The 24,828-nt window shown below is 44.0% G+C and overlaps 1 protein-coding gene across 2 annotated transcripts in view; it reads left to right on the top strand.

Moving 5' to 3' along the window:
* The window catches only part of LOC115100925 (zinc finger protein 474-like), a 134,989-nt gene that overhangs the window by 41,577 nt on the left and 68,584 nt on the right, over positions 1–24,828 (top strand). For both annotated transcript variants that reach the window (XM_029620034.1, XM_029620023.1), the window contains exons 4-5: positions 13,642–13,711; positions 14,461–15,789. In XM_029620034.1, coding sequence (XP_029475894.1) covers positions 14,767–15,789 — 1,023 coding nt within the window. In that variant the 5' untranslated portion in view covers positions 13,642–13,711; positions 14,461–14,766. The remainder of the gene's footprint in view (positions 1–13,641; positions 13,712–14,460; positions 15,790–24,828) is intronic.

Here is a 24,828-nt window from a genome sequence, read left to right as displayed (position 1 = left end):
AGGCCTGATTTGCTAAGCTTTTTGCCCAGAGGAAAAAAAAGCCTAAGTAAAACCTCTAGTCATGAGTTAAATTTCTAAAAAGACAATTTGAAAGCATGGTAGAACTATTGTTTTGTTATTATTCAAGTTCCAATGTTTTCCCTTGAAATTCAGCATTGTTCCATCAGTATGTCATGTGAAAAAACCTCCCCGAAACTCCAGTTCAAAAGGGTTTAAAGGTAAGTAAACCCCTGTGATGTCATAGGGCCACCCCTAGAAATATTAACTCTAGTTTCAAAAAGTGTATATTGTACTAGGATATCAAACTGTTTGAATGTTTACAGAGAAAAAAAGAAGGTGGGTTATAGGTTCTGTCATGGTTCTCTGTCCCACACTGTCTCCTATGAAAACCATGTCTATCCAATAAAATATCCTACCCTAAATTATATTTTCTTAAAATAGACAAACTGATGGCTCTTTTCTGTCTTTTTTATATATGTGTATACATATACCAGTAATCTGTTTTGACCTAGAGGATTATTGCTAGCAGTTTTGTATTTCTGCACTTTTGCGATTGTTCAGCAGAGATTATGGATATGAATACTTTGGGAAAGAAAGCTGTATCATCTGTTTTCTGAACTTCACATTTTGTATAGCTTCAGAAAAGTTATGGTACGATATCTTGAGCTTAAATACTCTACTTACTTACATAGAATGGAGGGGATGACTCAGAGGCTTTGTCAATGCCATCAGTGACGCACAATAAGGTAACCTTATACAAGTTACATTTACTAAAATTAAATAAAAGAAGGGTTCCATGAATGGAGAAACCATTTTACCCTTAATCCTTCTTGGAACAAAGCATGGTTACTGGAAAGCATCGTAGTTCCATATATGTTTTCTTGTTTAAGAGGGATCTTGGGTAACCAAAACAATGTTTTCCCTTTTTCTGAATTCCACATAATGTCTTGTTGTTCCGCCACAAATTTTACCAACATAGGAGGGAATATGTCGCAAACAGCTTGCAGTGTGGTTCAGTGCCCACTAGAATAGTTTCTGCTCTCTGCAAAAAACTTTTGAAGGGTTATAGAGGTTTCATGCCCTTATTCCTCTCCTACATGAAGTCAACAGGAGAGGGCACATTTCCACAAAGGTTTAATGAGTGGAGACGTTACAGTGAAGAAGATAATATGCTCCACTGTGGAGAACAGGGGTCAGGGGAGGATTGCAGGAAAATATCAGCCTGGGAGATTTTTTTCAAAACCGACCCACAGAGTATCTATCTGATTCCCTTGTGTGCTTTCCCTGCAACATGTGTTTAACAGTTCCCAAAAGCACATAAAAGCTGACCATTCGGAGGTACATCATGTGACCTGGAGCTTGGCAGAATTGAGCCCAAAAATCTGCAACATAAATTTCACATTTTTCTAAATAACTAAGTAGTAGAGCACACCCTAGACCAGGGGTGAGCAAACAAATACTCTGCAGGCCCTCTTCCTTCCATGCAATTGGTTGCCATCCGCCCTCAAGTCTAGTTACATCTCACATCTATCTACTGTATATATCTATTTTGGATTCCTGGTCTGATATTAAAGTCTCTTGCCAATCAATCAACTCTTGAATCAGTTGCCAAGTATTGTGACAACCACAGTGCCAGCCAATGTCAGACACATGCAGAGTCTTTCAGACACAAATACCCACACATACTCTTTCAGACACCCACTTTCACTGTGTCTGAGAGAGGGGGTGTGTGGGTGTCTCTCTGACACAAACACATACACACTCTCCTTCTCAGTGTATGGGTGTGACAGAGTGTTTGTATAGATGTCTTTCTGTGTCAGGGAGAAAGACACACACACACACACACACACATTCCATCATTGTGCTGCTGCTCATATGCTTTCACAGTGAGCTCCTCCTCTCCAGTACTACTGCTTCATTTTGTAAAATGTTTTTGCTTGCTGTCAGCCCTTCCCCAGTCTGCAGCAGCCCTCTCCCTTTCCCTTTCCCATTCCAACTCCCGCCCCTTCTTGGCACCCAAGGAGACTCACTAACTCCTCAGCCAGGAGGAGAGCCCAGCTGACAGAAGCATTCTCAATACTGCACAGGCACTTCCTTTTCGGTCACCCCATCCCTTTCTGTGACTGTAGCTTCTCTCCACTTCTCCATGCCCCTGCCACCATTCCAGCATACACCCACTTGCTGTGTGCTACAGAGTTTGCTGCTTTTATGCTTCCCCAGGCTCTGTACTGCCTACCTACTCTAGGGGAGAGGAGAAGAGAGTAGACACGATGCATGCTGTTCCTCCAAGGTTTAAGAAGAAAAATGAAGCTCTAGCCAAGACTGGAGAGAGCCACAGGACCCAAAATAGCACAGCTCCTGAATCCTTCTTTCCCACATGGAGCCAGTACAGCTCGGGCTGGTATAAGGATATTTGGCACCATAGATGAATCTTACAGACTTGTACCCCCCGCCCCTCCCTCCTCTCACACAATTAAAAATTATGCATTTATAACATTTTTTACATTAAAAAGGACATTCAAAGTACAGTCTTATGAGGTCAAGTATCATTTACAGCAAGTATATTATATGTACATGCACTGCTGTAGTGCCAACCAGAAAACCCTGCAAAATAAAAAATAAAAAAATACTTGGATTGCATATTGCATTAAGCTTATTATAACACATATTGGGTATGGGCTTGGCTCTCCGAAAGTCTTGAGTCCACTGAATTATAATTAAAATATAGTAAACCTCCAATACTAAAACAGCAATAACAGCCAGCATTCAAACAGTAACAATCCTATCTGTGAAAAGGCAATGCTACTAATATTATACCAGGCCCTGAAATACCAATATACCTCCCATTTGGAAAGCAGAACAAGTTAAGCTGCTATAGATCCCTACACAGAAACTATATGCCAACAGAATATCTCACTTTGTTCACATATGCAGAATACAGATAGACCCTCACCAAACAAAAAATAAAAAGACCATAAGTATAAACAGAAATGTGCAGACAAAAACTGAACTGGAAACCACAATAAGCCAGACACTGTATACAGTGCAACAATGTAAAATGAGTAACATTACCATTCCTCATAAAATATAAAACAATGAAATCAAGAAATATAAATCAGCAATAGTAAAGCCATTCTAATAAAGAGAATATTTCAAAACAGCTTAACATCCAGTAATTACACTCATAACATTTTAAAAATTTTCCCAAAAACCAATAAAATGTTAAAACAATGGACACAACAGTTAACACCCAATAATTAAAACCAATAAGAATTGGGGAGCTCTCACGCGGTGCACAAGATGGCAGCCTGAGTCTGAAGCTCTGCAAACCCTTGCTCATATTTTCGGGAAAACTCAGCATTTGCAATTCTTTTTTTTCTCAATTAGCAACCCATCTCCTCCTTATCTAAGGCCGCATCAAAACCAGGGAAAATTGAAGCTGCCTTTGCAGCGGCTGCCGGCACGAAGCATTCCAAACAGGATCCTCCAACACCCGATAAGGCCCCGACATTAAAAAATATGGTGTCGGCCGATTTGGTGCTCACGGAGGTGAAGCAAACAAAAGACTTAATACAACTTAACGTTGACACCACCACAGCTATTTGTAATGACTTACAATCTCTCACTACTCGTATGAATGGATTTCAAGTGCGTCTTGATGACGCTGAAATGCAAGTTTCTTCCCTTTTCATTTCTAATGCGCCATTGCTGCATTTAACCATGGAACTAGAGCAGCTGAAACAAGGTATGGAGGATCTTTCCAATAGGCGCAAAGAAATAGGCGCAACAATATTAGAATCCTAGGCATAGCAGAGGGAGCTGAAGATAATGACTTACTAAAATTTCTTCTACAACTGGTTCCAACATGCCTGTAGCTTCAATTTGAACGCCCATTTGAAATAGAAAGAGCTCATAGGATACCGTCGAGACCGCTTCATAATGCTAAATATTCTAGACCTATTATTTTCAAGGTGCTCCGGTATTCCCATGCTCTCTTAATTTTTGCTGCAGCCAGGAGTAAAGCGCCTGTAACTTATCAGGGGCATTTTATTCTTTTTGTCCCTGATTTAGCCAAGAATAAGGCGGCAAATTGAAAGGCTCTCCTGCAATGAGACCCCGCTTACAATCCTTGGGGGCGAGATATGGCATGCTTTACCCTGCAAAAATGCGGGACACCTATAATAATCAAACTAAGCTATTCCACAATCCAAAGGACCTGGAAGAATTTCTGCTCTCTGCTGAACCAGCTGCATCCATGATCACCTGAACAATGAGACTTTGTTGACTATACAGGTGTTAACCCTCTCTGTATTCCTCCCATAGTTTCTTCTTATTGGGAGATTGAGAGGCCCTGTTCAATATGTGGTTTTCATAATTTGGGGACAATCTCCTTTCATCAAGCAATCTGTATTTCCTCACTACAAGTTTGATACTGCATGATATATCCATTCAATTTCCTTTCTATTTTTTACCAAATCCAGGTACTTCATTATTTGGTTTTCCCTTCTCATATTGGACAAACGTTATAACAAGGAGTGAGGGGGACGCGAGTTGCCTTTTGGTCCGTCCTGAGGCTCTTTTTATTTTTACACTTTGGCTACCCAGGCTTTTGCTGGGATGAGTCTAATACAGCATTGCTCCTTCATCTCTTTTTTTTTTTATCTAAGATATTTTTTGGACTATTTTGTGGTATTTATTTTGCTTTCTGAAACTCGGATCCTGTTTCCTTTTTCCTACAACTATGTTTCCTTCTTCTGTTTATACCCAGCAATACTTCTCTAATGGCGGATGGGTCCAGCCTGCATAAGATTTGATTTTTTTTCCTTTTTTTCTTATGGCATTGACCTTCATATCTTTCAAGATCGTCTCCCTTAATGTCAATGGTTTCTTGCACCCTATTAAGTGAAAGAAGGTGCTCAATTACTTACACACTCTCCATATTGAAATTTCTCTTATACAGGAGACATCTTTCCTCATCTGAAAATCTCAAACTTCGACAACACTGGGTTGGGCAAATCTTTTTCAGTCCGGCTATGCATAAAAAATGTGGTACGGCTATTCTGATTAATAAAAATTTGAATGCTACCGTATTGCACCATTCGGCAGATGCCGAAGGTAGATGGAACTTCATACAACTTTTCATCCAGAACGAATCCTTTACCATCCTAAATCTCTATGCACCGAATGCCGATGATCCGGACTTCTTTCAGCATGTCTTTTCCCAACTACTGGAATTGGACTCTCCACAAAGCATTATTGGAGGTGATTTCAACCAACCTTTAGACCCAATCTTGGATAAACAAACAGAAGCTTGTCTGACCATCTCCAAGTCTACTCAGGCCCTACAACATCTTAATGCTATGCTTGGTTTCTCAGATCCTTGGCACCTTTTTAATCCTACAGGGAAAGACTATATCTTCTTTTCGTCATCGCATTCCTCCTATTCCCGTATTGACTTCTTTTTAACATCCAACTCTCTCATTCCTAAAATAATGTCAGCAACAATTTGTGCTATCCTTATATCGGCCCACGCTGCTATTATCATCACATGTCATCTCGCCCATCCTCTCAATGTTCACAGGCAGTAGGGTTTCAATCCGATGCTTTTGACGGAATCTGAATTTACCAGCATGATTGAACGTCATATGGAAGAATATTTTCAATTCAACTCCACAGCAGATGTGTCAGCCAACTCCCTTTGGGAGGCCTTTAAAGCCACAACTCGTGGGGAGATAATTAGTTACTCAATCTGTAGACACAAACTTCAAACGGAAGAACTGCAAACTCTCCAACAGACTGTATTTGTATTTGTATTTATTAAAATGTATTAATCGCCTAACACTTAAAAAGGCCTAGGCGATATACAAAAATACATACATATTAAAGCAAAAACATACAGTGAAAACAAAATGTTAGTTTCACAGAAACCAAAACAATAATACCAGATATTATTGGTGCATATGATATTAAAACAACTCTGCAATTTTACCATTAAAATCACAATGTTAGTACATCATTTTTACAGTGAAAACAGAATGATGATATTCATACTGTTTATTTACCATTAAATGCAAGATGAAGCAGATGTTCCTTCAAAGCTGTTTTGAATTTTTTAATGTCATCAAGAGATTTCAGGTCAACTGGAAAAAGATTCCATACGGTGTTACTAAATTGGAATAGGAACACATTAAATCTCCTTCTTCCTCCTCCTTGTCTATCTTGGTAAAAGTTCGATACCAGTATAATCAGCTTCTCAGTTCTCAGGCTCACCTCTACATTTTTCATTCTAAGGCTCAATACTATGCTGGTAACAATAGATGTGGTCATCTGCTATCTTCATATCTTAAAAAGAAGTCTGAGAAGAAGCGTATTGTTAAAATTATATCTCCTAACAATGAAATATTGACCAGGGAGGCTGCCATATTGACCACATTCAGAGATTTCTATGCTCATCTATACCAGTCAGAGGTTTCCTTCTCCCACAAGTCGTTGCAGGATTTTTTTTCTACCATCGACCATCCTTCTTTGACAACTGAACAAATGAATGTATTGGATGCACCACTTCTTTGGGGGAAATAATGACTGCTATTTCTTCTCTTGCTCCAAAAAAAGCACGTGGACCCAATGGCTTCACTTCAGACTTTTATCACACATTCAAGAAATCATTGGTTTCTCGTTTGCATTCCTATTTTTCTTCCTTTCTCTCATCCGCTACTTATCCTTCTTCATTCACGCAAGCTTGCATAGTTGTGCTTCCAAAGCCAGGTAGAGATGACACGCAGCCCGCTAATTACAGACCGATATCCTTATTAAATACTGACTATAAAATATTCACTAAAATTCTAGCCACTAGACTTTCCCAAGTACTTGGTTTTTTGATTAATCCAGATCAATCCGGCTTTATTAAAAATCATCTTATTGCCACTAACACCCGTCTCTTTTTACATATTCAGCATGCTGTTTTTTCTTCCCCGACCCCGGTTGTCGCTATTTCGCTAGATGCAGAAAAAGCGTTTGACCGCGTAACGTGGCCTTTTTTATTTGCTACTTTGCAATGGTATGGCCTTGGTCCAAATTTTCTAGCTTGGATTACATTTTTATATTCCTCCCCTTCTGCTTTTCTCTTTATTAATCAACAACTCTCCCAACCTTTCCAATTATATAGGGGTACCCATCAGGGATGCCCTCTGTACCCGCTTCTTTTCAACCTGGCTCTGGAACCAATGCTTTCGGCTATTAGGCAAGCTCTAGACATTCATGGTATCAAAATTGGCTCTGAAACCTTCAAATTATCAGCATACGCTGATGATGTCCTTCTGTTCCTTAATAACCCTTCCCAGTCACTTCCCCACTTATTCGCTTTTATTTCTGCCTATTCCTCCTTCTCTGGATATAAGATAAACTGGCATAAAACTGAGCTCCTTCCTTTAAACTATTCAGCATCTACCGTTGATCTTACACAATACCCTATTCAGAAGGTATCACAAGGCTTAAAGTACCTTGGGATCAAATTTTTTACTGACCCTGCAGCAATGATTGCTCAGGGGGAATCCAATATTTTACAGAATCTAAAAGACTTGATTCTAAAATGGTCACCCCTGTATCTTACCTTGTGGGGTCGATTGGATACTATAAAGATGGTCCTTGCACCCAAAATTACATACACCCTCTTTATGCTTCCTGGTTTTTTTTTTTCACCTGAGTTCTACAGGCAAGTAGATAGATTGCTGGTTAGATTTCTCTGGCATAATAAAGTGTCACACATAGCCCTTTCTAAATTGAAAGCTACCAGGAATGATGGAGGTGTTAACTTCCCAGATTGTTATGCTTGTCACCACGCCTTTATCCTTCAGCAAGGATACCACTATTTTGCTATGACCCAGCTAGTCACAGAACAACCCTGTTGGTTGGTTATTGAGCAGAATTATATAGCCCCTTATCCACAGTGTTGTTTTCCGGGCATGACTCTTCCACCTCGAATCTCTGCTAATCCCATTCTAAGGTCCTTACATAGGGCTTTTACAGAATTAGATTCGCTTAAACCCACTCACACTCCTTCTTGGCATATGTCCAACCTTGCTCCCCTATGGCGCAACCCTTTAATTACAATTGGAGGTCATCCTCTTCAATGGCCGATATGGCAAGAAAAAAATATCTGGTTTTTGTCCTCATTTTTTTTATCCAGTAGTTACATGTCCTTCAGCCAAATGGAAGCTTCTTTCCATTTGCTTGTTTCTCAGTTTTATGCCTGGCTACAATTGCGGACCGCACTACAAGGTTCGGCTTTTCTTCCTTCTCTTTTAGAACAGTCCCCCTACCTTTTAACATTTTACCAAGAACAGGGAAACAAAGGCCATCTTGCCTCCCGTCTCTACAAACGTATTAAAAGTTTTTCCACTCGGCTTCCCGTACAGGCTTTACAACCAGTATGGTCTTCAGACCTTGGTTTAGAACCTACGGCTGCTATGTGGAAATATGTATGGACGACGTCTGTTCGCATCTCGCTCTCTTCCAGTTTGTCACAAACTTCTTATTTTACTATGCACAGAGCAGTCTGGACCCCTTGGAAGCTGCAGAGTGCCGGTCTCATACCTACCCATAACTCTTGGGCCTGCTCAGCCCCTAAAGCAACGCTGAGTCACATGTTTTTTTTTGGTTCGCTTGTAAATGTTTTCTGGCGACAGGTCTGGGCTGCTATCTCCATAATTTAAAAAATAGACCAACCTATTACTTATTCTATAATAATATTAAAAGGAACTGACCCATCTCTTCAGCTCCCCAAGTTCATCACAAATTACTGGACTTTCTTTTAACAATTGGTCAGCATAACATAATGTCAAACTGGAAGCGTAGCGACTTGCTTTCGGAACCTCTATGGTGGAATACGGTATTTTTGTACTCTAAATATGAAAGAGCAATGGCGGTTACATTTGGTAGGCTTCATTCATGGTCACAGGTGTGGAAACCATTGGACACTTATATTAACTCACTACACTGACTCTGCTTTCATAGGCTGTGCCTTCCTCCTCTTTTCAGCATATAAGCATATATTCTCCCTTCTCTTCTCTTTTTCCTTCTCTCTCCACTCTACCCTATTTTTCTTTTTGTTTCTCTTTTTCCTCCTTTATCTTTAATTTTTCTTACTCTTTCTCTATGATCTGTTTTATTTTCTCATTATATTTTCTCATCATAATTATGAGCAATGTTAGAATGGGCTGTAGCTTAGGTATTTATGTACTCGCTACTTGTGTTAATTATCCTGTTCTTCTTATGCTATGTATAACTTCAATAAAAATATTTCAACTAAAAAAAAAAAACCAATAAGAATTTTTAAAAATCCCCTGCTTTCAATACTTTCCAGTCACCCTGAGAGTGTTCTGGATTAGTGGGGGTGAGGGAGTGCAGACTTTCTCCTCCCTCACACACACAAGCTGACACACATTCACGTATGCTCTCTTGTACACACTGACACATCCATGCATGCCCCCTAGCACCCAGTGACACATTCACACACATGCTTCCACACACCTGCTGACACAAATACATATGTACACATTCTCTCTTGCACCTGCTGACACACATAGAAGCGTATTTTAAAAGGGTTACGCGCGTAATATACGCCTGTAACCCTTTAAAACCCCTCCTGCGTGCGCTGAGCCTATTTTGCATAGGCCCGGCAATGCACACAAGCCCTAGGACGCGCGTATGTCCCGGGGCTTGAAAAAGGGGTGGGGCAGGGCAGTCCGGGGCGTGGCCGGAGTCTCCAGGCACAGCGGCCATTTGCCATTGTACCCGGGATCGCGGGCCGGCCGTTGGCCAGCGTGCGCAATCTACGCCTGCCCAGAGGCAGGCTCAACTTCTAAGTTAAAGGTAAGGGGGGGGGTTAGGTAGGGCTGGGGGGTGGGTTAGGTAGGGAAAGGGAGGGGAAGGTGGGGAGGGGGCGGAAGGAAAGTTCCCTCGGAGGCTGCTCTGATTTCGGAGCGGCCTCGGAGGGAACGGAGGAAGGCTGTGCGGCTCGGCACGTGCAAGGTGCACAAGTGTGCACCCCCTTGTGTGCGCCGACCCCGGATTTTATAACATGTGCACGGCTGCACGCGCATGTTATAAAATTGGGCATAAATTTGTGCGCGCCGGGTTGCGTGCACAAATCTACGCCTGCGCGTAGCTTTTAATATCTGTCCCATACTCCCTTGTACCCGCTGACACACATACACACACTTCTTCACATTCATTGACACACACATGCTCCTTCGCACCCACTGATACACATACATGGCTTCTTTGTACCAACTGACACACACACACATACATACAGGCACACACACATACTCACTCACTGACACATATACATACATACATACATGCATGCTCTCTCGCTCACTCGTACTCTCTCTCTTCTCACCTGCTACCTCAGAATGTGTAAACATTTTTTACTTACATTGGTGGTCAGCAGGGATCCAGGCAAAACTACCAGCTGATGGCCCTGCTGTGGGAAGAGGTTAGGCAGAAAGGCCCAATGCGGGGATGGGGAGGATGGAGTTAATTTTTGCATAGTCCCAACATAAGGGGCCATTCTCAGAAATGATTGAGAGGCCTTCAGAGGTGGTGAGGCAGCAGCGGGAGGTCTGCTGTCTGCCTCCCACAGCAGAAAGAGACAGGGTAGGGTGTAGGAAGGCTGTGGGAGCATTTCCACAGCTGTGGTGGTGAGGGAAGGGGGAGGGCAGTCCCACAGAGTATCAGCAGCACTGCACGGAAAAGAAAAAAAGCAAAAATGCAGGCCCATAGAGCTGTGGCTGCAGCCACACAAGGGAAAAAAAATAAAAGAGAAGCATAGGCCCATGGAGCCACAGCTGCAGCTGCAGGAAAAGCCAAAAAAAAAAAGAAAAGAAATGAGCAGAGCTCTTGCTCTACCAGAACAGTTGCTGTGGGATCTGGTGTTAATTGTAGCAGATCCACAGACATGGGACTAAGGTGAATAACACCAGTGTCACATGACTAGCCTGATTAGCCCACCTGGGCATACCTGAAGCCTCTATAGGCCAATCCGCCCCTGGCAGTTAAACTTAGATGCCCACACAAACCGCATTTGCCCACTGAGATTAATAGCACCTCTCTAGTCCTATTTTTCAACCCCGGATGCAAAATGTATTTTATTCTCTTATCCACTAAAATATCTAGAGGTATGCATTTTTTTTTTTCATTTTGTTTAGGTGGCAGTGGTGATGGTGGTGCTGGTGGTGGTAAGGGGATCATTTTGTTTTGTTGTATTTTTTTCATTTTGGTTTTTGTGCGTAACCCTAACTGCGAGTGTTTAGCCCTAAGGGCACACAATTGTATTTATAACCTTCAGAGCTGCTCCGGCTAGCTGACTCCTTCCCACCTTGAATCTTGTTCCCTCAGGGGGAGATTCTTTCTATGGGGGGAGACTCTCGTTTATGGCCCAGATAGGGGTAGATTTTAAATTCTTGCGCGATCGCGTACTTTTGTTCGCTCACCAGGCGCGAACAAAAATACGCTGGATTTTATAAGATACGCATGTGGCCGCGCATATCTTATAAAATCCGGGGTCGGCGCGCACAAGGGGGTGCACATTTGTGCAACCTGCGCATGCCGAGCCCAGTGCGCGCTGCCTGTTCCCTCCGAGGCCGCTCCGATTTCGGAGCGGCCTCGGAGGGAACTTTCCTTCGCCCTCCCCCACTCCCCCGGCCCTATATAAACCCCCCCCTACCTTTGTCGGCAGCCCCGCTCCGTCATCCGGTCCCAGGGGCTGGTCCGGAGGCCTCGACCATGCACCCGGGCTGGCGCCACACCCCCGGGCCCGCCCCCGAAATGCCGCGGCACGCCCCCGAAACGCTGCGTCGTTTCGGGAACGCCCCCGGACACGCCCCCTCCCACCCCTTTTTGAAAGCCCCGGGACTTACGCGCATCCCGGGGCTTTACGCGCGCCGGCGGCCTATGCAAAATAGGCGCGCCGGCGCGAGCGGGCCTTTTAAAATCCGCCCCATAGTGAGCAAGAACTTTAGTGTGTCCCTTGTGTGTGTGTGCTTTTTTTTAAGCTGTGGCATCTCCTGGAGGGAGATGCTGCAAAAGAACTAGCAGGACCATGAACTGGGTGTTAAAATATATTTTACTGATTACTTTAAGGCAAAATAAAGTCCATTATGCAGAAGTGTGGGATTATATCTGAATGATGGTACAGAAATGTCTTTTGAGTAACAAGGTGTCCTTTGTTACAGAGACAGGCGTAAATCACAAAATAAAGGTGGGGGGGAGATTTAGGTAGGGCTGGGAGGCGGGAGAAAAGTTCCCTCCGAGGCCGTTCTGATTTCGGAGCGGCCTTGGAGGGAACGGGGAAAGCCATCGGGGCTCCCCTAGGGCTCGGCGCGCGCAAGGTGCACAAGTGTGCACCCCTTTGCGCGTACCGATCCTGGATTTTATAACATGCGTGCAGGTGCGCGCGCATGTTATAAAATCGGGCATAGATTTGTGCACGCCAGGTTGCGTGCACAAATCTACGCCCGCGCGCATGTTATATAATCGGGCCCATAATGTCTGATGATCACTGATGTTTATGTGGTGACCCCTGGGGTTAATTATTTTATTATGGGGTGAAGTGTACCAGCCTGTCTGGATGGGGGAGACCCTGCCTTCATCATATTCTGACATGTTAACATAGGAAATAGTTATCACATAGTACCATGAAATGACCACTGGGTGGCATTTTAAAGTAATGAGTAACAATATAAATTTGTTTTAAGTTGTTTTTGGAAAAAATGTATATGTTTCCTTATTGGTGGACTCTAGAGAGTGGGCAGCATAGAGGGGAAAGGTTTTGGTGGGTTTTTGTCCTTTCTTCTCCTTCCCTCTCCTGTATAGGGTGGGGATCTGGGACCTCCAGCCATGCAATTGGTTGGAGTACTCAGCCTGCAGGCTGGAAAGCCTGGGGACCTTCCAAGGGGAGTGGGACCTTTCAGGGGCTCTTCCCCTCAAGTGGACAGGCCCAAGGCAGAGAAGTGGCATGGAGTCCATCCCCCTTTGTGGTTGATCTGAAGCCTAGGAGTACCGGAGCAGCAAGGAGCAGGTTCTTTTCTCTCTCCAACCAGCAGCACTTCTCCCTTCTTTCCCACCTTTTGGATGTCTTCGGCCAGATCTTGGTCCAGTTCTTCTGTCTGATTCAGAGGCCTGTAGATCACACCAGTGTAAATGGAAGTACCATTATATCTTTTTTAAGACAGCCCAAAGCACTTCTTCTTTCCCCCATTTCTATTGCTTGGACATTTTTTGACATAAAGAGCTGTCTTTTCCTCAAACAAGAACCAATTCCAGCCGACGGTAGGCTCTAGCTTTCTAGAATAGTGTTTCCCAAACCCAGTCCTGGAAGCACACCTAACCAGTCTGGTTTTCAGGATACCCACAATGATTGTGTATGAGATAATTTGCAAACATTGGATAACCTTATGACAGCACATATTCAATTGTTAATTATTCATATTGAATCAATGTGTCCAGAATTAAACCAATGCTTATTGTTACAATAGATTTGTTTAGATATTATAATCTGTTAATTTTTTTGCTGAGTCTCTAGTCTTTTATATGAAAGTGCCTTGCATTCTTTTTTAACATTGTGACTTTTGTTGTCAGGAATTTGTCCCAATCAGTACCACTACATGTTTCTGGAATGCTTGGAAAGATGGCATGATGGAACTAAAAGGTAATCCATTTTAATTCTTTCTTGTCAAATATTACAATTAGAAATGAGTGAAAAATCAAGATCTAAGATTATGAGTATAAATTCTGTTTATAATCCAGCCATTTTCCAAAATTCATGACCTGTCATATGATGATATAAGATTCTCGAAAAACAGGAAGGAGGAAAGGCAGGTGAGGGGAATAAATGGAAGAGAGTGGGAAAAGGGGTTCAAAGGTCACTCGTAAGACCCTTCTAATATTGCCCTTGTATAGATCACTAGTAAGATTCTACCTCAAGATCCAAGCACTTTAGTTCAGGAGGCTATACCTTCATAAGGACATTGAGAGGATGAAAGCAGTTTGGAGGAGCTACAAAATGGTACACGGCCTGCAACACAAATCCTACACAGAGAGCCTTAAGGAACTAAAATTGTATTTATTTAATTATTACTCGCATTTATAACATCACCCCTTCAACAAAGTGGTCTGGGCAGAGACAAAACATTCAACAAAAACACAATCATTAAAAAGAGAAGGCAATAAATAAATAAATAAATAAATAACAATCATACAATCATAGATAAAAACACTGAAGGAAGAAGAGAGAAGGGAAAGGGGGATATGACAGAAGTATACAAATATTGTAGGAGGCTTCAAGAAAATACAATACTTGATGCTTATTGGCATAATCAATTAAACAATATAGCTGTTTTCATATTAAGAAGCAGAAACAATTCTATCTTAATAATTTACTCTGGAAATATGTTTCAGGTCAAAAAGCAAACAAGCATCTGCTTCTACATGATGTCCATGTGCCTGAATGCTATGAACGGCCATTATTCTTTAAAGTACTTCTTTTTACATTGACATCTAAAGCAACTGAAGTACACAAAATACAGTTCAGCTAAAACTGTAGGCGTATCAGTCAACCAATGCAAGCCACAAATTAACTGGAGTCTTCTCAACTTCTTCATGATCCTTGAGCAAACATTCAGGCACAGCATTATAAAGAAAAATAGTCTGAGAAATAAAAACTTCCTTAGGCCTATACAGATATAAGAACTCATTCTCCTACCTATGATATGCCCCTATCAGCCTGCTATCAAAACCAGCTTCCAAGCCTACATGAGTCAAGTAACCCCCAAGGTCAGAGCACCCATTGCTTCTTCAGATCCCATCGTAAAGAAAACTTTTACAGAAAAGAGACCTAGTACTGCAACTATATCAAAAGGGTCAGGCATAGAAAACATGGCCCAAAATGAACTAAACAGACCGGTCATTCCACCCCTGAGACCAGCATTCAGAGTGTGTTATATTTGTGGCAGAGAGTTTGGATCCAAATCCATTGGCATTCATGAACCCAAATGCCTGGAGAAATGGCATATGGAGAACGAAAAATTACCAAAGCACCTGAGAAGAGCAGAACCCCAAAAGCCTCAGAGCCTAACTGGCACTGGCAGTGGGTCATACAATCTTCAAGATGCAAATGAGGCAGCCTGGCAGAGTTCCCAAGCACAGCTTATACCTTGTGAAAACTGTGGCCGCACTTTCCTTCCAGATCGTCTCCCTGTGCACCAAAGAAGTTGTAAACCAAAGGACGGTGGTGCTGGAACTTCAGGTTCCACCTCTCTTAAATCTGGTAAAAATCCCAGCTCCGAACCTATACCTGCGATGCACAATGATGTCTCAAAGAAAGCTTCCAGTCTGGGGGGTCCTCTTTCTAAACCTAAAACCCTAATTTGCTACATTTGTGGAAGAGAGTTTGGGACCACAAGCCTCCCTATTCATGAACCAAAATGCCTTCAAAAATGGAAAATTGAAAATGACAATCTACCCAAAGAACTTCGCAGGCCACTGCCTCAGAAGCCGCAGCTGGTTCACACAAGTGGGGTTAACAAAGAGCAAAATGAAGCTGCGTGGCAGAGCTTCAAGGGTCAGCTACTACCTTGTCCAAACTGTGGGCGAACCTTTGCACCTGACTGCCTTATAGTCCACCAGAGGAGCTGTAAAGATAAAACAGCAGGCTCAAACATCAAGACTGCATCTCTTGGTAATGAGAACAAGCAATCTAATAAAACTACAACTCCTGCGTCTGACCAGGTAAATTATATATATGACACGGGAAAATCATCATTTCTCCTCTGTAGACAAACAACAAATGGATGGACCCAAACAGCAACATGGAAGACGATCTACCATGGCCATAAGGTAAACAAAATGAGGATAGATCAGAAGTCCTTAAAAACAGGATTCTTTATTAATGCTATTAAAACTTGCTTGACTCTGGCAGAGTTTCGCCCACATACATTGGGCTGCTTCAGGGGCTACAACACATAAAGAAAACATATAAATAACATATAAAAACATATAAATAACATACAAAAATCCCACATAGAAATACAAATAATGAAAACTATATAAAAAAAAATAGCCCCAATAAAATATTTATAAAAAAATAAATATATAGATGACATTAATATGCAAACAAATATAAGAATATATGTGCACGCTGACATACTGCAAAAATAGATAACATATGGCAAAGGGACAATTGGGGAAGCATGAACTATGGCACCAGTGTTTAAATCATAAATAATATATCTCAGATCTAGTGATATAATGAATCATAAACAGAAAAGGGGGAAAGAAAAAAAAATATATATTGATTTTACTTGCGTTATAGAGTATGGAGAATATGCTAAATAGTCAACATGAATATTTCATGTATTCTGGTCCTTTTACAAGAACAAGAATTAACTTGTTTAAGTTGATTGTAGTCATTAAAGAGCTTAATATACAATGAAAAATTAAAACATTGCTAAAAATTATTTTCTTTCCCTTTTCTACCTATGGTTCTTTATATCACTAGATTTGAGATATATATATTTATTTTTGCTGTATGTCTCTGTGATATATATGTTGATATTTGTTTGCATAGTAATGTCATCTATTTATTATTTTATTTTTTTATATATATTTTATTGGTGCTATTTTTTATATAGTTCTCATTATTTATATTTCTATGTGGGATTTTTGTATGTTATTTATATGTTTTTATATGCTATTTATATGATTTCTTTATATATTGTAGCCCCTGAAGCAGTCCAAACTAAGTAGGCGGAACTCGGCCAGAGTCGGGCAAGTTTTCAGAATATTAATAAAGAATCCCATTTTTAAGGACTCTGATCTATCCTCATTTTGTTTACCTTTGACAAACAGTAAATGACATTGATTTTTCTATACCTTTAATAGGTTCTTTTACATTTCAGATAAAAGTGTCTGACTGGTGATAATAAGCATAAGGCAGATGGGGCAGATTTTCAAAGCCTATGCGTGTAAATCCAGGTGTATTTATGCGAGTAGGGGGAGTTATGTGTGCTGAGCCTATTTTGCAAAGACCCGGTGATGCGAGCAAGCCCCAGGACATGTGTAAGTCCCGGGGCTTGAAAAACTGGGCGGGGCATGGGCGGGGCCAGAGGCCTCTACACTGCAGCTGGTGTGAGTGCCGATGCCCGCAACCTATGCCTGCCCAGAGGCAGGTGTAAATAAAAAAAATAAAAGTGGGGGGGATTTTGGTAGGTCTGGGGGCGGGTTAGATAGGGGAAGGGAGGGGAAGGAGCAGCCTTGGAGGGAACAGGGAAAGCCATCGGGGCTCCCCTAGGGCTTGGCGCGCGCAAGGTGCACAAGTGTGCACCCCCTTGCGCGCGCCGACCCTGGATTTTATAACATGCGTGCATGTTATAAAATCGGGCGTAGATTTGTGCACACCGGGTTGCGGGTGAGCATAGTACTCCAGGTGAGGCCTCCACCATGACCTGTACAAGGGGATTATGACCTCCTTTTTCTTACTGGTTAATCCTCTCTCTATGCAGCCCCGCATTCTAATGGCTTTAGCTATCGCTTTGTCACATTGCTTTGCTAGACACTATCACCCCAAGGTCCCTGTCTTGCTCTATGCACAACAGCCCTTCACCCCCCATCACATATAGCTCTTTTGGATTACCACACCCCAGATGCATGACTCTGCACTTCTTGGCATTGAATCTCAGCTGCCATATTTTCAACCACATTTCAAGCTTCCTTAAATCACATCTCATTCTCTCTACTCCTTCTGGCATGTCCACTCTGTTGCTGATCTTAGTACCATCCGCAAATAGACAGACTTTACCTTCTATCCCTTCTGCAATGTCGCTCATAAAGATATTGAACAGAACTGGTCCCAACACTGATTCTTGTGGCACTCCGCTTAACACCGTTCTTTCTTCAGAGTAGGTTCCATTTACAATTACACGCTGTCTTCTATCCATGTAATGGTTTGTAATCCATGCCACCACCTTGGCACTCACTCCCAAGCTTCTCATTTTATTCACAAGCTTCTTATGTGGGACCGAATCAAAAGCTTTACTGAAATCCAAGTAGATCACATTGAGCGCTTTTCCTCGATCCAATTCTTTAGTCACCCAATTCAAAAAGTCAATCAGATTTGTCTGACAAGACCTTCCCCTAGTGAATCCATGCTGCCTCAGGTCCAGCAATCCTCCTGACAGTAGATAGTTCATTATCGTTTACTTTAGCAGAATCTCCATTAATTTTCACCACCACCGAGGTGAGGCTAACCGGCCTGTAGTTTATAGCCTCCTCTTTGCTACCACTCTTGTAGAGAGAGACCCCACTGCTCTTCTCCAATCACTTGGCACCACTCCCTTTTCCAGGGATCTATTGAACAGGTCATGCAGCGAACCTGCCAGTACATCTCTGAGCTCCCTCAGTATTGTGGGTTGAACCTCATCCAGCCCCATAGCCTTGTCCACTTTCAGTTTTCCTAGCTCTTCCCATACATTCTCTTCTGTAAATGGAGTTTCATCTCCATCTACGATCTTGTCAATCAACAAGGGTCCTTCTCCAGGGTCTTCTTTAGTGAACATCAAACTGAAGTATTTGTTTAATATTTCTGCCATTTCTTCATCTCTTTCCACACAGTGCTCCTTGTCACCTTTCAATTTTACTAAACCACTTTGGGCTTCCCTTCTTTCTCTGATATATCTAAAAAATGTTTTGTCTTCTTTCTTTACCTCTTTGTCAATTCTTTCTTCTGCTTGGTTTTTTGCTTTCTTGATTTCTTTCTTCGTCTCCCTCATTTTTAATAAATATTTTTCCTTGTGTTCCTTTTTATGAGATCCTTTATACTTCTCGAATACTTTTCATTTTGCCTTAATTTTTTCAGTTACCTCCTTAGAGAACCAGACCAGCTTCTTTTCCCCTCTTACTTTTCTTAACTTTCCTAACATATAGATTTGTTGCTTTTATAATAGCTCCTTTTAATTTGGCCCACTATTGTTCCTCCTGACCCATTTTCTCCCAGTTGTCTACTTAATCTTCCAGGTACATCCCCATTTCTGGCTTGGCACAGAAGATCCAGCAGCAGCAATATTTCCTCGAGCTCTTGGTGGGATCCATGGAGAATCATAGCGCCCACCCCAATGCCACTACATCATCCACAATCTCTCTGCCTCCTGCAGTACCAGCAGCCACCGTGGCTGCACCTATAGTATGCCTCCCACTCCCTCCTAGGCATGCAGAAGACCTGAAGCAGTACTGCAAATTTTTGAATCAGTACTTTGTGCCAGTACAATTTGCCAGTGACTCCATCAAGACCACCTTCATACTCTCCTTCCTGGGCAGGAAGACCTTGACCTGGGCCTCTCCTCTGTTGGAGCGTGGGGATGCATTGCTACAGGATTTGCAAATATTCATCAAAGCCTTCAAACTAGTGTTTGACGAACATGAGCGGCAGATTACAGTGGGTTCGAACCTTTATCATCTCCACCAGGGCAATCGGCCCTTAATGGAGTACACCATCAAGTTCTGGACTATGGCCACTGAGCTGATCTGGAGGGAGGACAGTCTCTGGAGTATCTTTTTAGAAGGGTTGTCATCACGGGTGAAGGATGAGTTAGCCACTCAGGATCTGCCCGAGTCCCTGGACGTGCTCATTGACCTAGCCGACAGAATCGACTGCCATCTTTAGCAGCGGACCAGGGAGTTGAAGCCTCCTTGTAGGCAAGTGATGCTCACCCTATTTTTTTCGTGCCCTCTCTCCCTTTCGTGCCCTCTCTCCACAGTGCCGGCAATGGCTCCTACCACCTCCCAGGTGGAAGAACACATGCAGCTTGGGCAGGGATGCCTTGCTCTGGAGGAGAAGCTCCACCGCTGCCACCTGGGGTTTTGCTACTACTATGCTGGGTCTGGGCATCAGTTGGCATACTGACTCCAAAAGCCTAGGAGCTAGTGGGGAGATGATCCTATGCTTTACCACTCCTGTTCCCCAACTCACCCTACTAATGTATATTTCGACAGACAGTCATGAGTTCTCCACTTTAGCCTGGCCGACTTGGGTGCTGGGGGAAACTTTATAATGAAAGCTCTCATGGACCATCTAAAGCTTCCAGTGGTTCTTCGGAAGACACCACTAGTCATATCCTCCATTGATAGAGAGCCACTTCCCGGATGGATCAGCACCTCCACATCATTGACAAAGCGGTACATCCCAAAATGTTGAGACTACCTTGGCTGCAGCTTCACTCTCCTCACTTCGACTGAGGCTCACTTCAGCTGGAAAGTTGGGGGGCCCATTGCCACGATTCCTGCCTTCAACAAACTGAACCTCCACCAATGCTGCCCCTGGCAGTGACCTTGTCAGGATTGCCTCCTCAGTATGCCAAATATGCTAAGAACATAAGAACATAAGAAATTGCCATACTGGGTCAGACCAAGGGTCCATCAAGCATAGCATCCTGTTTCCAAAAGTGGCCAATCCAGGCTACAAGTACCTGGCAAGTAGCAAAACACTAAGTAGATCCCATGCTACTGATGCCAATAATAGCAGTGGCTATTCTCTAAGACAACTTAATTAATAGCAGTTAATGGACTTCTCCTCCAAGAACTTATACAAACTTTTTTTAAAACCTAGCTACACTAATTGCATTAACCACATCCTCTGCTGATGTGTTCTTCAAAAGAAAGGCAGAGATGCTACCTTATCACCGTATATTTGACTGTGCCATTAATCTATTACCTGGCAGTGATCCACCACAAGGAAGCGTATTCCCCGTGTTGGCGTTGGAGACCTCGGCCATGTCCGAGTATATCAACGAGAACCTCAACCGAGGTTTTATCAGGCCCTCCACATACTCTACTGGGGTGGAATTATTCTTTGTGCCTAAAAAAGATGGTTCATTTCACCCCTGATTAGATTACCAGGGTCTGAAAGCCATAAGAAAGAAAGGCCGTTATCCCCTTCCACTCATTTATAAGCTTTTTGACCGTGTCTAGGGAGCTAGAGTGTTTTCAAAGTTAGACCTCCATGGAGTCTACAATCTAATTCAAATAAGAGATGATAATGAGTGGAAGACAGTGTTCAATACACGGGATGGTCACTATGAATATCTGATGATGCCCTTCGACCTGTGTAACGCCCCCGCAGTATTCCAAAAAATTATGAATTAAATCTTTCAAGACCTGCATGTTTGTGTCATGGTGTACCTTGATGTTATCCTTATCTTCTCAAAGGACCTCTCCTCTCACAGTCAGGACATTCACCAAATTCTTCAGAGGCCAAGGGGAAATAAATTATACGCAAAGCTGGAGAAATGTCTCTTACAGAAAGAGAGCCTACCCTTCCTGGGGTACATCATCTCCAGTAGGGGCTTCCACATGGATCTGGAGAAGGTCAAGTATATCCAGAACTGGCTGCAATCTTCTGGTCTCTACGCTCTGCAAAGGTTTTTGGGCTTCGTTAATTACTACCGGCACTTTATTCCTAATTACTCCCGCATCGTGGCTGCACTCATGACGCTCACCTGGAAAGGAGCCAATACCAAGATTTGGTCTCCTGAGGTGGTTAATGCATTCTGAGAGTTGAAGAAGACGTTCCTCCAGGAATTGTGCCTCCATCATCCAGACCCCACATGTCCATTTATTTTGGAAGTAGATGCCTCCTCCTTGGGTGTGGGGGCTGTATTGAGCCAGCATTCCAGTATGGGAGTTCTTCACCCCTGCTCCTTCTTCTTTCAAAAGATCTCCTCCATGGAGCGGAATTATGAGATTGGAGATTGAAAGCTGCTGGCCATAAAACTGGCGATTGAGGTGTGGTGGCAGTGGTTGGAGGGTGCGCAACACCGGAGTTTGATATACACTGACCACAAGAACTTGGAACACCTCCATCATGCCCAATGCTTGAATGCACATCAAGCCTGATGGTCCCTGCTTTTCACATGTTTTGACTTTGAAGTGAGATCCTGAACTGCATCCAAGAATGCCAGGGCAGATTCCCTCTCCCAATCCTTTGAGGCAGAGGATATGTCTTCCCCTGTCCCCCAGGCACATTATCAACCTGGCCCACATTCTCTTGGCCTCCTCTGTGACCGTTCCCCCAGGGAAGATGGTTGTTCCAGGCCAGTTCAGAGAGAAAGTTTTGAAATGGTTCCACAACTCCCATGTCGCAGGTCAACCTGGGCTGGCTCAGACTCTCGTGCTGCTCCAGAATTACTAGTGTTTGCCCCAGATGCAGAGGGACATCAGGGAGTATGTGGACTCTTGTCCTACCTGTTTTCAGCAGAAACCGCTCGTAGGATGACTCGGGGGGCTGTTACAGCCATTGCCAGCCCTCAGGGAACCCTGGACCCATTTGTCCACCGACTTTGTGGTGGACCTTCCCCTCTCAAATGGCTGCAGCACTGTTTGGCTCATTGTTAACTGATTTGCAAAGATAGCTCATTTAGTTCCCTTTCCTGGTGTTGCACTACCCGGCTGAGGCCGGCCCGCGGCCAGGTTCACTTACCCCTGACGCCGGGCCTCCAGAGCTGGCCCAACTTATCTGGTGGTGATGGGCAGCCACCTCCGTATTCACACTCTTCCCATGGTCCCTAGACCCTTCAGCTCCATGGCGAGTTCCTCGGGGGCTGACCTGGCCTCCCGCCTCACCATGCGGCAAGACGCCGCCATCTCCTCTCTTCTGACCCATCGGCCCTAGGCTTGTGCACGCACATGCGTCTCTCCTGGATTTAAAGGGGCCGCGGCGGGAAAGCTGCCCACGGTCCCTGCTGAGATGTCAACCAGTTCCAGTTCCTGCTCCAGTCCTGTTCCAGTTCCTGCTCTTGTTCCAGTCCCTGCTCCTGCCCTACTTCAGATGGCCCTCCTTGGCTTGACCTGGACTTGAACCTGACTTTGAACCTTGCTGCCTGCCTCTGATCTTCAGCCTGAACTCGACTCTGAACCTTGCTGCCTGCCACTGATCTTTCTGCCTGAATCTGACCACGCTCGTAGCCGCCTGCCCTTGACCTCCCTGCCTGGACTTGACCTCGTACCTCGTCTTGCGTCCTGCTGGGATCCTTTGTCACCGTTGCACTCCTGGCACTCCACTCCCTGGTCTACTCTCTCGGGATCATCCACGCGGAAGCTCACCTAAGTCCAGCTGGCCCCGGTACCCAAGGGCTCAACCGGCGGGGAACGAGTGCTGGTATTGGTGAAGCTCCAGTCCGCTTCCGCTTTCTGTGTGGCCTCTCCTCCCTACTTTGGGGAGCTGAGGGAGTTTCCCCCATAGGTGGCGCCAACACCAACTTGGGCCAAGGGTCCACCTCTGCAACATCTGGCCTTCCTTCAATGCCTGAACTGGCCCGCCTGTTTACCCAGCACATTTTCCATCTGTACAGCTTGCCCAGGCATATTGTTTTGGATCAGGGCATTCAGTTTACTGCCAAATACGGGCATTCTCTCTGCCAGAAATTCAGCATCCGATTGGACTACACCGCTACCTCCCATCCACAAGTCAACAGCTAGTCAGAAAGAACTAATCGGACCTTGAAGGGCTTCCTGAGGGCTTATGCAAATGAACACCAGGACAATTGGGCTGTTCTCCTCCCATGAGAGGAGTTCTCCCATAATTCCCATATTAGCTCCGCTATGGGAGCATCACAATTCCAGATTGTGTATGTAAGACAGCCTTCTCCTTCATTGCAGGTCCCATTGACCGTACCATCCTCAGCAGATCAGCTAACCGCTCAAGAACTTCAGAACTCTAGTTTCGCACTGAGGAGATGCTTCAGAAAGCAGCTTGAAGATCCAAGAAGGCAAAGGATGCTTATAGACAGCTGGCCCCACAGTTTAAACCAGGGGCCAAGATCTGGCTGAGTACCCATCACTTCCAGGTCAGGATTCCCTCCATGAGGCTCACCCCTCCATTGCATCAGGCTTTTCCCTGTTTCCAGTCAGGTAGGGTCCATTACTTAATAACTATGCCTACCTGCCTCCTTGGGAGTCCATAATATCTTTCATGTCCCACTCCTCAAGCTTAGTCCTCACCTAGCTGTCCCAGAAGATGCTAAGACCATAGAAGGTGTCCACCATAGAGAACTAAGTCTACAAAGTGAAGGAGATCTTGGACATCCAACATCAGAACGAGAGGTGGGAGTACCTAATCTTCTGGGAGGGGTATGGTCTGGAGGAGAATACATGGGAACCTGTCCCAAACATCCTGGACAAAAGTCTCCTGAGGGCATTTCACACTTCACACCCCAAGAAACCTAAGCCCTTGGAGGGGAATTAGAGGAGGGAATACTCTTGCGTTTGGCAGTTGTGGGTCCGTCCTGTGACTGACTACCTTTACCTCCAGTTCACAGCCAAGGAGGGCCCACTGATGCCGTGACTGGCAAAGATGTTGTTATAATTAGTGAGGTTTGGGTGGATCCTTGGACACTTTGGCAGCTGACCACGGCCGTGGGTGGAAGTCCCGTGAGGGGCCACAGGTCAGGCTCAGCTTAGGACACACAAACACAGAGATTGATCTTTTATTAGACAATGTGGTGAAGCCACCAGAGGTGGCAGTGGTGAGCAGCAGAAGTAGCCTGACTGGGTTAGTGTCCCTCAGGCGCTGGAACAGTGACTCCTCCGGTAGCAGTGCTGTAGTGGAAGGAACTGAGAATAATGAGTACAGTGGAATATGCACAAAGCCCCAGTATGGAGAACCCCAGGATAGGGAGAGCAGGCCCTCGAGGAGCGAGTACCTGATCCCTGAGAGCTGAGAGGCTTGAAGGTAATGTTTTCACACAGCAGTTCCACGTAGGAGACGGCACTAGGCTGGAA

The sequence above is a fragment of the Rhinatrema bivittatum genome, chromosome 1, assembly GCF_901001135.1.
Source record: "Rhinatrema bivittatum chromosome 1, aRhiBiv1.1, whole genome shotgun sequence".
Lineage (NCBI taxonomy): Eukaryota > Metazoa > Chordata > Amphibia > Gymnophiona > Rhinatrematidae > Rhinatrema > Rhinatrema bivittatum.
The sequence above is the reverse complement of the archived record's forward strand: the minus strand, read 5'-3'. Positions and strand labels throughout refer to the sequence as shown.